This window comes from Bos indicus, chromosome X, assembly GCF_029378745.1.
Source record: "Bos indicus isolate NIAB-ARS_2022 breed Sahiwal x Tharparkar chromosome X, NIAB-ARS_B.indTharparkar_mat_pri_1.0, whole genome shotgun sequence".
NCBI classification, from domain to species: Eukaryota; Metazoa; Chordata; class Mammalia; order Artiodactyla; family Bovidae; genus Bos; species Bos indicus.
Window position 1 is genome coordinate 58,505,067 of NC_091789.1, and position 13,648 is coordinate 58,518,714.

Genomic DNA, 13,648 nt, shown 5'->3' on the forward strand with positions numbered 1-13,648 from the left:
TCAGTTTGATATATACCCATATACTTAAAAGTTTGTTGGTCTTGATGTTGAGTTATACATTCCCTTTTTGAATGTTAGGACATGGCACATGCTTTTCTGTCTTTTCATTAGTGTTCCTCAGCGGTCTGTTTTGGAACAAGCTCAGAAGCCCATTGACATCAGACAAAGGAGTTCGCAAAATCCTCAAAATTGCCCAGCAGCATCAGGTGATTCAAAGCACAAAGTTTAAACAGTCAAAACGGAGTTAATGTTTAACAGTTTATTTTGCAAAAGTCAAGAAAGAATTTCAAGAAGGAATGAATCAATAGTGTCAGGGAGGCCAAGTAGGATGAAGACCAAGTCATTGGATTTGGCAGTCCTTTGAGAAATGGAGAGTAATTTTGATGACCTTTGAGAAATGGAGAGTAATTTTTCTGAAGGTTCTTTTTTCAGTTGGGTAGTAGTTAAGAATGTGTCTAGGGAGGTGGGGGGTTGGAGTTCAGCTTTAGTTTCTATACCATGTGTGAAAAATATGGGAAAGGAACTTGAGAGAGGACTCTCCAACAGGCTAAAATTTATAGACAATCTTTAGAATATTGAGATATTAGATGGACTAGTTGTGGGCATGTGTTTTATTTATCAGTTTGTTATTTTACCTCCTCAAAGTAAAACATATACAGTATCTCATAAATGTTAAAAATTAATATAGTTACTTAAAATTAATAAAATCATAGCAAATAGCTTCACAAACTGTGATATGAATTTCAAATAAGTATTTTATGATGTACTTTTGAGAGAGTTTAAATGAATTATAGATTTATGAAATATCAGTATAAACAAAGTCAAAATTATGCCTTGGAACATAAAATCTAGCACTATCTACTTTTAAGCAATTCAAGTAAGTTAAGCATGGGGAAAATGACTGACTGAGTCCCCAGGTCACCTGTAAAAATATAGCATATAGATTTTATTAAAATGTTAATACTTAAATGAATATATAGGTATACTGTATGAAAATCAGATACTCAAAGACCTGAATTTTTAGAGGTCATTCTTCTTCTTAGGAAACTCAGATAGTGATGTACTTTCTTTAAATAAGAGTGTCCCCTTGTGCAGAAATATTATCTTGTGAGAAATAAGACAAGCCTATGTGAAGAGAAACTTTAGCAATTTTTTCCCTCAGAATCTTTCTGGTTTGACCAGGGTTAATTTGCTAATACTAAAGAAGCAACTAAAAATTGAAGATTTATTCATATTGTATATTTTGAAATAAGGAAATTCTGGACTAGGCCCCAAAGCAGTTATGAACAGTGGTGGGAGAGAGAAAGGGAGAGTATCTATGTAGATAATAGCTAAGGTTCTTTTCAGCTCTAAAATTCTTTTATTGTGTGTGCTACATAGATGATTTGAAGTTCCTATAATATTACATACCTCATAATACAGGAAATCAGAAAACCTTACTACAAATTTGCCTCAAAATCTCATACATTCACTCAAACTTCTTACCTAGCCTAAAGACACACCAAAACACTTGCAAGAAAATAGTTTTCTGCAGAAAGGTAATAAACTGCAAAGGTACAACAATGTCAGAAGGCATGAACACAAATTGTAAGATGTGTTCAGTATAATATCCTCAAAAGATAGTAATATTTTCAAATACATGCTTTTTGGAGTTTTAGTGTCAGTATTTTGGCTATATAAATATCAAAGCTGCAAATAAAAGAGAGAGAAGACTATTTATCTTCAAAATCCAAGCACCCAAAAACAATACATAGGGACTTGAAGGTCCCCTTAGTGAAGCTTTTTCCAAGTAAACTCACCCAGATCTACTGATCTTTGAACCTAAATATTCTCACCCTGTTTTAACCACGGATGTTATTTACTATACCACAAACCTTAATATAAAAAATCCAGACTTCTGGGCAGAATTGCATTTTAAATGGAAAAATTTACACTATAAAATTGAACTGTGTGTTATGATACAGCTAGCGAAATGTGGCTATTAAAATTAAAACTAAAATGAAAATGAAGTTAAATTTAAAATTCAACCCCCCAGATACACTGGCCATATTTCAAATGCTCAAAAGCTATGCGTGGATAGTGGCTAATGTATTGGACAGTGCAGATACTGAACATTTCTGTTACTGCAGAAAGTTGTATTGCATAGTGCCTCTATAGAAAGGCTCACAGTTTTATAAAAAGGGCTAAGATTTGTCACTTTTCAGTTGTTCATGTCGCAACTGTATTGCAGTTGAGGATATATCATTGAGTGGAAATTGGGGGATTAAGACTGAAGAGTCAACTCTCCTCTTGAAATTTTTGTTTAAACTATCATCTTCTATACACCGTTGGGCTCTTTTTCTACTGGTTATTAGGGGAGGCCAGAAATACCACCCAGCCCTTACTGCTCTTGATGCATTCTCTTTTTCTCATGGGACTATCTGCATACCGGTCTTACTATGTACCTTTTTACACAAAAATATTCAGCAAGTATATATTTAATATTAAAAGCAAAAAAGCCATGTAGTCTAACAGAACAAACTTTGAGTCTCTCTCTACCTGTGAAAACAGAACATAGGATCTTGGCCCCATAAGAATTTATCAAGTGATCTCTCCTGAACGGAAAGAGGCTACAAGAAAAATACCAAGAGATTGAAGTGGTTCACTATAAAAATGAAGATAATGGCTGTGATTACCACTGTTACTAATGTCTTTTTGGCACTCTACAGAATCTTCTTCTGAGGAAGCAAGTCCTGTGATCAGGAGGAGGTCCCAGTCATCACCACCTTATTCTACCATTGATCAGAGTTTGCTGGTTGATATTCATGTAGGTTTCCATCTTAACTCTTAACATATTTATATTTGTTCTCTTTAATCTTCAATTTCTTTTGACTTACATATTTTCATCTTCATTTGAGGGAAAGGTTAAAGTGTTGAGTTTTTAAATTAATCTTTCAAATATAGATTTCTATTGTTATGTCAGCATGCAGAATATGAAATCTAGAAATGACATTTGATATGTAAAAATATTTAATTGATCATAAAATATTTTATTTTCACATTCCAGTATCAGAATATATTTGACAGAGGAGAGATAAAAATCTGCTTGTAGAAGCGTTAGCTCAAATTAAGAAGTACAGTTTAAATGCTCATTTTTTGTCTAATATCATTTCTTAGAAGATGAGGCAATGCATAAAGATTAAAAAAATAGTGAAAAATGAAATGCCTTCTAATTTCATAAATAAAAAGACCTTCTAGTTATTTTATACTTTAATGCTTTCAGATCATTCTGTTTTACTTTTGCAATTACCTCTACCCTACTATACATACACCCCTTTCAGATTGCTCAGAGATTGCTTATAGGACATTATGTGTGTATGTGTGTATGTGTGTGTGTGTGTGTGTGTGTGTGTGTGTTAGTCACTCAGCTGTGTCCAACTCTTTGTGGCCACGTGGACTGAGGTCCATGGGATTTTACAGGCAAGAATATTGGAGTGGGTTGCCATTTTCTTCTCCAGGAGATCTTCCCAACCCAGGGATTGAACCTGGGTCTTCTTCATTGCAGGTAGATTTTTTTTAAGGTGGATTTATGTTGGTTTGCTTCTTAGAAGTGTTTGCAGCTGGGAGGGATTGGGGGCAAGAGGAGAAGGGGACGACAGAGGATGAGATGGCTGGATGGCATCACTGACTCGATGGACATGAGTCTCAGTGAACTCCGGGAGTTGGTGATGGACAGGGAGGCCTGGCGTGCTGTGATTCATGGGGTCGCAAAGAGTCAGACACGACTGAGCGACTGATCTGATCTGATGTTGTATAAAACTAGAGAGGGGAAATTAACACATTAATTTTAAGAGCTATGTGTTAATCCCAATATCAATGGATAAAACAAATGGAAAGTAGTGACAGTCTTCTGTAGAGTGTCAAATCATCTGTCTTCTTCTCCAACACCAAAACACTCTTCTCCAAAACAAAACTAGAATGTCTAGTTCTCAGCAGGTAAGTAGAGCTAATTAAAAACAAAGTGAGTAAATTTTGTCCTGTGTGATCTAGAAAGGCCATTAAGGATCACAGCCTGAGGTTTGGGTTTTGGCAGCTCATCCTTACAAAAATGTTGGCTCTACCTAATGAGTGAATATCTTCATTTCAGTTGAAAATATATTTTAAAATATTGTCAGCTTGGAAGCTTTCCAATCTAGAAGAAAATGAAAAGCTACTAGAGACTACATTAATCTTTCTTGTGCACACAGGTTCCAGATGGATTTAAAGTAGGAAAAATATCACCCCCCGTTTACTTGACAAATGAATGGGTAGGCTATAATGCACTATCTGAAATCTTCCGGAATGACTGGTTGACTCCTGCACCTGTTGTTCAGCCACCTGAAGAGGATGGTGATTATGTTGAACTTTATGATGCTGGTGCTGATACTGATGGTGATGATGATTCTAATGATGCTTATGAAGATAGTTATGACCATGACAATGGCAGTGATGAGTTGAATGACCAGCTTGATCAGGCTAATGATGTTGGTGAAGACCATTATGATGATGACAATGATGAGGTTATTGATGACAAAGGCAATAATCCTGATGATGCTTCTAGCTGGCCAAGGTTGGTTTTCTTGGATTACTTGCATTGTCCATGTTTCATAATTTCAGAACAATTTGTATCTTTGGTTTACCTTTAAAATTTATCACCAGGAGGGTGAATGAATTGCATTTGCATATTAGTAAATGGTCGATTTTCAATAATAGGTTTTTAAATTATTTTATTAAAAATTATTTTAATACAAAACACTTAATTTTGCATTTCTTTTAATATTATACTTTATTAGCATTCAACTCTTTATTAGGTTCTTTATAACTGGGATTATCTGGGTGTTTCTCTTAAAATTAATGCTACTGAATCATTCTGCCCTGTAAAATACAATGAGTGTGATAAATGGGGTGACAAATTAAGTAGTGTGCTTCTTAATAATTGTAAGTTGAAGCCCTGATGTTTAGGGCTTTAGAGAACAAAATCTCTAAATTTGCTGAGCATATTTAATACCCACTTGATAGTTTTAAGCTCCAACTTACTAACATCCTTGAGACTCTGAAAACTGAAGAACTAAATTCAATGCTCATTCAGTTTTATCTTCTTATAGAGTAGCTACTCAAAGTGATAATATTTAGTCAAGTATTGTTTTTGGCATACCACCAGTTCTCTGCTATATATATAGTTACTTGGTCCTGCTTTATAAACAGCCAATGTGTTCTTATTTTACATTTGCTTATGGTTTGTATTTGAACTGCTCTTAAAGATGATTCATTAACATAGTATATTTTTGTATTTTTAGAAAAATAACAGTGGGAAAATTGTTTGCTTTATAATATTGAAATTCATATTTTGTTTTGTTAATTTTCAACTGTTACCAAGGCTTTATATGACAGAACAGACTACAGATTATTCAACATTTTTTCTTTTTTTTTTTTTTTACCAAGAAAACTACCAGGAATTCTGATCTCAAATTCATTTGCTTTTAGAATTATCATAGTTACTTACTTATGTTGTCTCTTATGCAAAAGATTATTGAGACATTTTGCTAAGCTTGGTGGTCCTAGCAAGTAATTAAGTGACTATATTAACTAAATGAGATCTATATTACTAAACTTCCTGGTGATAGTAGTAGAAAAATCAATGAAAATCTGTTGCAGAATGGATGATACACATGTTAGAAGATCAAGGCATGTGTTTAAATTAACATAAATTAAATATAAGAAATATTCAAATATGTTATGGTTGAGCCAAAAATATGGGCTTGATCATTCATGTGGCTGTGAAGTTGCTAATGTATGAAATAATCTATGATTTAAGAAAAAAACATATTATTACTGCTAACCTAATACATGTTCCTAATACATCCTTTTCCATCTGTCATGCAAATGTAGCCAGGGAGTTGATGGTGACTATGATGTTAATTCAATATTAAGATTGACAGGACATAGGGACATTTTTCATATCTATATCATACCAGTAGTGTTCACATAGAGCAAAAACATGCCTGGAGATGATACATATGTGTTGGTCAACCTAATTTTGTTTCATTTGTTGACATTTATTTTCGTTGGGTGACTTTCTATCATTAACTGAATCTTGTTATCAGGCCAAGCTGTGGCAGAGGCAGAAGCTACAAGCAAGATGGTAAAGATGGAAGTGATAGAGGAGAAGGATCTTTCAGCAGCTATGGAAGTCAGAGAGTTAATAGAAGCCATGGAGGAAGTGCAGCCAGTGGGGACAGTGCAGCCATTGGAGACCATGAAGAACACACAGCGAATGTAGGCAGTGGAAGAAGAGGCAAGGAGAGTAATGGAAATGAGGGAGTCAGTGGAACCAATGAAGAAAGTGAAGCCCAAGAACTGAATGGAGGAGAAAATTGCTCAGAGACAGATGATCCAATATTGGAGAGACCAGTATTCCAGGAATTTGAACATCAACTAGAGGTAATACACCATTTGAAAAGGAGAATGAATTCATCTCTTTGTAAATGCATTTATTCATGTGATATGTCATATTTCCAGCCATTACAAATATATTTTAAACTTCTATTCCAAAGTCTTAACATTTTAAATTATATCTGTAGATACATCTTTATTTCTTCTAATTTGGATGCTTCCTATTTTCTTCCAAGAACAAAAATATCTTATTTGTCCACCTTTATTACTCAGATCATATGCTTGGGATCAGTTCAGTTCAGTCACTCGGTCATGTCCAACTCTTTGTGACCTCATGGACTGCAGCACACCAGGCTTCCCTGTCCATTACCAACTCTCAGAGCTTACTCAAACTCATATCCATCAAGTCGGTGATGCCATGCAACCTTCTCATCCTCTTTTGTCCCCTCCTCCTCTTGCCTTCAATATTTCCCAGCATCAGGGTCTTTTCAAATGAGTCAGTTCTTCACATCAGGTGGCCACAGTATTGGAGTTTCAGCTTCAGCATCAGTGCTTCCAATCAATATTCAGGACTGATTCCTTTAGGATTGACTGGTTTGATCTCCTTGCAGTCCAAGGGACTCTCAAGAGTCTTCTCCACCACCACAGTTCAAAAGCATCAATTCTTCTGCACTCAGCTTTCTTCACAGTCCAACTTTCACATCCATACATAACCACTGGAAAAACCATACCTTTGACTAGATGGACTTTTGTCGGCAAAGTAATGTCTCTGCTTTTCAATATGCTGTCAAGATTGGTCATAGTTTTTCTTCCATGGAGCAAGCATCTTTTAATTTCATTGCTGCAGTCACCACTAAAGTGATTTTTGAGCCCAAGAAAATGGTCTGTCACTGTTTCCATTATTTCCCCATCTATTTGCCATGAAGTGATGGGACCAGATGCCATGATCTTAGTTTTTTGAATGTTGAGTTTTAAGCCAGAATTTTCACTCCCCTCCTTCACTTTCATCAAGAGGAAATGGCAAATGGAGAAGGGAATGAAGAAGGAAATGGAGAAGGAAAAATGGAGAACTCCATGAACAATATGCTTGGGATAGTGTCTCTTAATACATACATTTTTTCTGGGAGATTTTTATTGTGATAGAATACACGTAACAGAAAGTTTCACATTTTAACTATTTTTAAGTGTACAGTTCAATGGAGTTAAGTACATTCACAGTGTTGTACAACCATTAATACTAGTAATTTCTGGAGATTTTTTATCACCTCAAACAATAAACTCCCCATTATCCTCCAAAGTTCCCAATAACCTCCATTCTACTTTTGTATAGGTACCTTATATGAGCAGAATCACACAATATTTGTCTTTTTCTGTCTGTCTCAGCATAATATTTTCAAGGTTCATCCATTTAGCATCATATATCAGAATTTCCTTCATTTTTAAGGCTTAATAAATAGTATGAATACATCACATTTTTTTTATCCATTCATCTTTTGATAGACACTTGAGTCATTTTCATCTTTGGCTGCTGTGAACATTGCTGTACAAGTATCTGTTGTTGGATCTGCGGTTTTTAGTTCTTTGATCTGTATACCTAGGAATGGAATTATTAGCTTGTATTTTAACTTTTTGAGGAACTGTTAACACAGACAATTTAAACGGAAGTAATGTACTGTGTTTAGACAATGATTTTGACATTCAAAAAACATTTACTGACTTTATAGGTAAGTTTTAAAATACTCAAATAGCTTCACAGATGGTAGATAAATAGGAATTATCACAGAGAAGATTTCTTGAAGCATGTGCTATTTGAAATAGTTCTTGACAAATGTGGAGTATTGGATATCTGAAAACAGAGCTGAGATTCCAGACAGAAGAATTATCATGCCAATTTACTTCCCCAGCCCATTGTCCTATCATACAAACTAACTTAGAAGATGCCTTGCTCTTTCATGAATTAATGACCCTATGCCAGAAATTTTCTCTGTCTATATGGCTTCCCCTTACCTCTTCTCTGCTTTTGAACTAGTCATCCTTCATGACCCAACTCATACTATGTTTAATCCATCCTTGACAACTGTTCTTCACCTACTCATCCAGTCCCAGGGTCCAACCTCAGGCTTGGGTTATGGTAGGTATACAATAATTATGGTAAGAAATCAAGGAAGAATCAACAAAATTAGAAATGAAAATGGAGAAATCACAACAGACAACACAGAAATACAAAGGATAATAAGAGACTACTATCAGCAACTATATAACAATAAATGGACAACTTGGAAGAAATGGACGAATTCCTAGAAAAGTATAACCTTCCAAAACTGAACCAGGAAAAATAGAAAATCTTAACAGACTCATCACAAGCACGGAAATCGAAACTATAATCAAAAGTCTTCCAACAAACAAAAGCCCAGGACCAGATGGCTTCACAGCTGAATTCTACCAAAACTTTAGAGAAGAGCTAACACCTATCACTACAGATGGTGACTGGAGCCATGAAATTAAAAGATGCTTACTCCTTGGAAGGAAAGTTATGACCAACCTAGATAGCATATTCAAAAGCAGAGACATTACTTTGCCAACAAAGGTCCGTCTGTTCAGGGCTATGGTTTTTCCTGTGGTCATGTATGGATGTGAGAGTTGGACTGTGAAGAAGGCTGAGCGCCGAAGAATTGATGCTTTTGAACTGTGGTGTTGGAGAAGACTCTTGAGAGTCCCTTGGACTGCAAGGAGATCCAACCAGTACATTCTGAAGGAGATCAGCCCTGGGATTTCTTTGGAAGGAATGATGCTAAAGCTGAAACTCCAGTACTTTGGCCACCTCATGCAAAGAGTTGACTCATTGGAAAAGACTCTGATGCTGGGAGGGATTGGGAGCAGGAGGAAAAGGGGACGACAGAGGATGAGATGGCTGGATGGTGTCACTGACTCGATGGACATGAGTCTCAGTGAGCTCTGGGAGTTGGTGATGGACAGGGAGGCCTGGCGTGCTGCAATTCATGGGGTTGCAAAGAGTCGGACACGACTGAGCGACTGATCTGATCTGATCTGATCTGAACATCTATCCTACTCAAACTCTTCTAGAATTGCAGAGGAAGGTAAACTACCAAACTCATTCTATGAGGCCACGATCACCCTAATACCAAAACCAGACAAAGATGCCAAAACAAGAAAACTACAGGCCAATATCACTGAAGAACAGAGATGCAAAAATCCTCAACAAAATTCTAGCAGACAGAATCCAACAACATATTAAAAAAATCATGCATCATGACCAAGTGGGCTTTTATCCCAGGGATGCAAAGATTCTTCAGTATTTGCAAATCAATCAATGTGATACACCACATTAACAAACTGAAAGAAAAAAACATATGATGATCTCAATAGATGCAGAGAAAGCCTTTGACAAAATTCAACATCCATTTATGATTAAAAAAAAAAAAAAACACCCTTCAGAAAGCAGGCACAGAAGGAACATACCTCAACATAATAAAAGCCATATATGATAAACCCACAGCAAACATTGTCCTCAGCAGTGAAAAATTGAAAGCATTTCCCCTAAAGTCAGGAACAAAACAAGGGTGCCCACTCTTACCACTACTATTGAACATAGTTTTGGAAGTTTTAGCCACAGCAATCAGAGAAGAAAAAGAAATAAAAGGAATCCAGATTAGAAAAGAAGAAGTAAAACTCTCACTGTTTGCAGATGACATGATTCTCTGCATAGAAAACCCTAAAGACACCACCAGAAAATTACTAGAGCTAATCAATGAATAGAGTAATGTTGTAGGATATAAAATTACCACACAGAAATCCCTTGCATTCCTATACACTAACAATGAGAAAACAGAAAGAGAAATTAAGGAATCAATTCCATTCACCATCACAATGAAAAGAATAAAATACTTAGGAATAAATCTACCTAAAGACACAAAAGACCTATATATACAAAACTATAAAACACTGATGAAAGAAATCAAAGAGGACACAAATAGATGGAGAAATATACCATGTTCACGGATTGGAAGAATTAATATAGTGAAAATGAGTATACTACCTAAAGCAATCTATAGATTCAATGCAATCCCTATCAAGCTACCAATGGTATTTTTCAGAGAACTAGAAGAAATGATTTCACAATTTGTATGCAAATGCAAAAAGCCTCAAATAGCCAAAGTGATCTTGAGAAAGAAGAATGGAACTGGAGGACTCAACCTGCCTGACTTCAGACTATGCTACAAAGCTACAGTCATCAAGACAGTATGGTACTGACACAAAGACAGAAACATAGATCAATGGAACAAAATAGAAAGCCCAGAGATAAATCCATGCACCTATGGGCACCTTATCTTTGACAAAGGAGGCAAGAATATACAATGGAGAAAGACAATCTCTTTAACAAGTGATGCTGGGAAAACTGGTCAACCACCTGTAAAGAAAAAAACTAGAACACTTTCTAACACCATATACAAAAATAAACTCAAAATGGATTAATGATCTAAATGTAAGACCAGAAACTATAAAACTCTAGAGGAAAACATAGGCAAAAAACTTTCTGACATAAATCACGGCAGGATCCTCTATGACCCACTTCCCAGAGTAATGGAAATAAAAGCAAAAATAAACAAATGGGACATAATTAAACTTAAAAGCTTTTGCACAACGAAGGAAACTATAAGCAAGATGAAAAGACAGCCTTCAGATTGGGAGAAAATAATAGCAAATGAAGCAACTGACAAAAGAATTAATCTCCAAAATATACAAACAGCTCATGTAGCTCAATAGCAGAAAAACAAACAATCCAATGCAAAAGTGGGCCAAAGAAGTAAACAGACATTTCTCCAAAGAAGACATACAGATGGCTAACAAACGCATAAAAAGATGCTCAGCATCACTCATTATCAAAGAAATGCAAATCAAACTACAATGAGGTACCTTCTCACACCCGTCAGAATGACTGCTATCCAAAAGTCTACAAACAATAAATGCCAAAGGGAACTCTCTTACACTGTTGGTGGGAATGCAAACTAGTACAGTCACTATGGAGAACAGTGTGGAGATTCCTTAAAGAATTGGAAATAGAACTGCCATATGACTCAGCAATCCCACTGCTGGGCATATGCACCAAGGAAACCAGAATTGAAAGTGACGTGTACCCCAATGTTCATCACAACACTGTTTACAATAGCCAGGACATGGAAGCAACCTAGATGTCCATCAGCAGACGAATGGATAAGAAAGCTGTGGTATATATACACAATGGAACTTTACTCAGTTATTTAAAAAAATGCATTTGAATCAGTTCTAATGAGGTGAATAAAACCAGAGCCTATTGTACAGAATGAAGTAGGTGAGAAAGAAAAACACCAATACAGTATACTAATGCACATATATGGAATTTAGAAAAATGGTAATGATGAGCGTATATGTGAGACAGCAAAAGAGACACAGATATGAAGAACAGACTTTTGGACTCTGTGGGAGAAGGCAAGGGTGGGATGATTTGAGAGACTAGCATTGAAACATGTATATTACCATATGTAATAGATCACCAGTCCAAGTTTGATGCATGAAACAGGGCACTCAAAGCCAGTGCACTGAGACAACTCTGAAGGATGGGATGGGGAGGGAGATGGGAGGGGTTCAGCATGGGGGACACATGTACACCCATGGCTGATTCATGTCAATGTATGGCAAAAACCACTGCAATATTGTAAAGTAATTAGCCTCCAATTAAAATAAATTAATTAATTAAAAAAAGAAATCAAGGAAGGAAAGAAACAAAACAAACAAACAAAAAAACTCCCTAGGAAGTTTTTCTTTCCAAGGTAGGAAGAAATTCCCTAGATGATTTCCAATGGGAAAGCAATATCAGTAAAAAGCAATCTATGTCTGCCTGACTGTCTGTCAGTCTATCTGCTTGTCTTTCTATCTACCCATCTGCTCATCCATCCTAGTAGGTAGCTCTTACCTACCTACCTACTTATCTTAATTAAAGACATTAAAACAAGATGTCCCAGCATGGTTTTCATAGCACCCCTGGGTATCTCCAGTTATCTTAAGAAATGTTTTAAACATTTGCGGAGAGAATAGATCTTCCTTTCATTTTCATTTTAAAAGGACATGTTGGCATATAATACTTTTATGGTAGGAAAGGTCATAAAAACAAATTTTTGGTAGGACAGGATAACTGTATCAATGCCAAGAATCACTGTTTATACATAAAAGAAATGCTTATTTGCAAACAGGCTTACCAAAAAGAATTGGTATGTTTTGCCATCGGATATGGCATCCCACATAAATTCTGTCACATTTTGTGACTTTATCCTTGAATTTCTTATCTGTAAGTCAATAGAATCTAGCTAGACCTTCACTGAAGCATTTTTGCAGTCTTGAAATTGTGTTGGTTGATTTTCTATCATTAGCTTTGTCCTTTGACAAAATGAAATTGAATCCAGCACAATAGTACTTTTTTATTTTTGCATGCAGCTGTTTGAAATAATGTAACTGAAAGCATAAGGTTTGGAATCAGACAGACTTTGGCTTCAAACTTTAATCCCCCTAATTATTTATATTACCTTGAATAGATTGTTTAACTTCAATAAGCTTTAGTTTCCTTATAAGTAAAAGGGAGATAATCAAACTTACTTTTGGTGGTGTTGCAAGGATCCACAACAATCTGTAAATAAGATGCCTAACAGGATATCTGATGCATAGTAAAATTTCCACAAATTTTAAGTCCCCAAATAATATAGCTGAGGATTTCGTGCTCCATTAATTTCTGTTCTGACATCAGTTGTCTCACTATAAGTTAGTTCTTTCTTTTCTGCTAACATTATTGAGTTCTACTGGTAAATGTGGGTTTTATAAGGATCAAGAATTACAGATGTTACAAAATTTGCATTCCCTCTTTCAAGTAACCCCTAGGCATCTTACATTTCTCTCCCTGTTAATTTCTTAATAAAGTCAATATCAATTTTTGATCATCTTTTAGGAGTCAGGCGGTAGAAGTGAGGCCTCAAATGCCATTGCCCCAGGTGCTGCACCCGCAGTACCTGATGCTGAGAATGACACTGTGGACATATCAGAAGTATCAACAGAATCAGGTTTCTCTGCCAACCACTCATCTCCCTCCAATGATTCTGAAAGGACTGCAAATGCTGACTTTGCCAGTGCCATCTGTAAGTGTATTTAATATAATCTTCAAATGCTGCAGTCTGTTCCATATTAAATACAG

General features: G+C 35.8%; 1 protein-coding gene across 3 annotated transcripts in view; it reads left to right on the plus strand.

Moving 5' to 3' along the window:
- The window catches only part of NRK (Nik related kinase), a 129,888-nt gene that overhangs the window by 93,728 nt on the left and 22,512 nt on the right, over positions 1-13,648 (plus strand). For all 3 annotated transcript variants that reach the window (XM_070785113.1, XM_070785112.1, XM_070785111.1), the window contains exons 16-20: positions 112-206; positions 2,709-2,806; positions 4,227-4,588; positions 6,123-6,459; positions 13,406-13,592. In XM_070785113.1, coding sequence (XP_070641214.1) covers positions 112-206; positions 2,709-2,806; positions 4,227-4,588; positions 6,123-6,459; positions 13,406-13,592 — 1,079 coding nt within the window. The remainder of the gene's footprint in view (positions 1-111; positions 207-2,708; positions 2,807-4,226; positions 4,589-6,122; positions 6,460-13,405; positions 13,593-13,648) is intronic.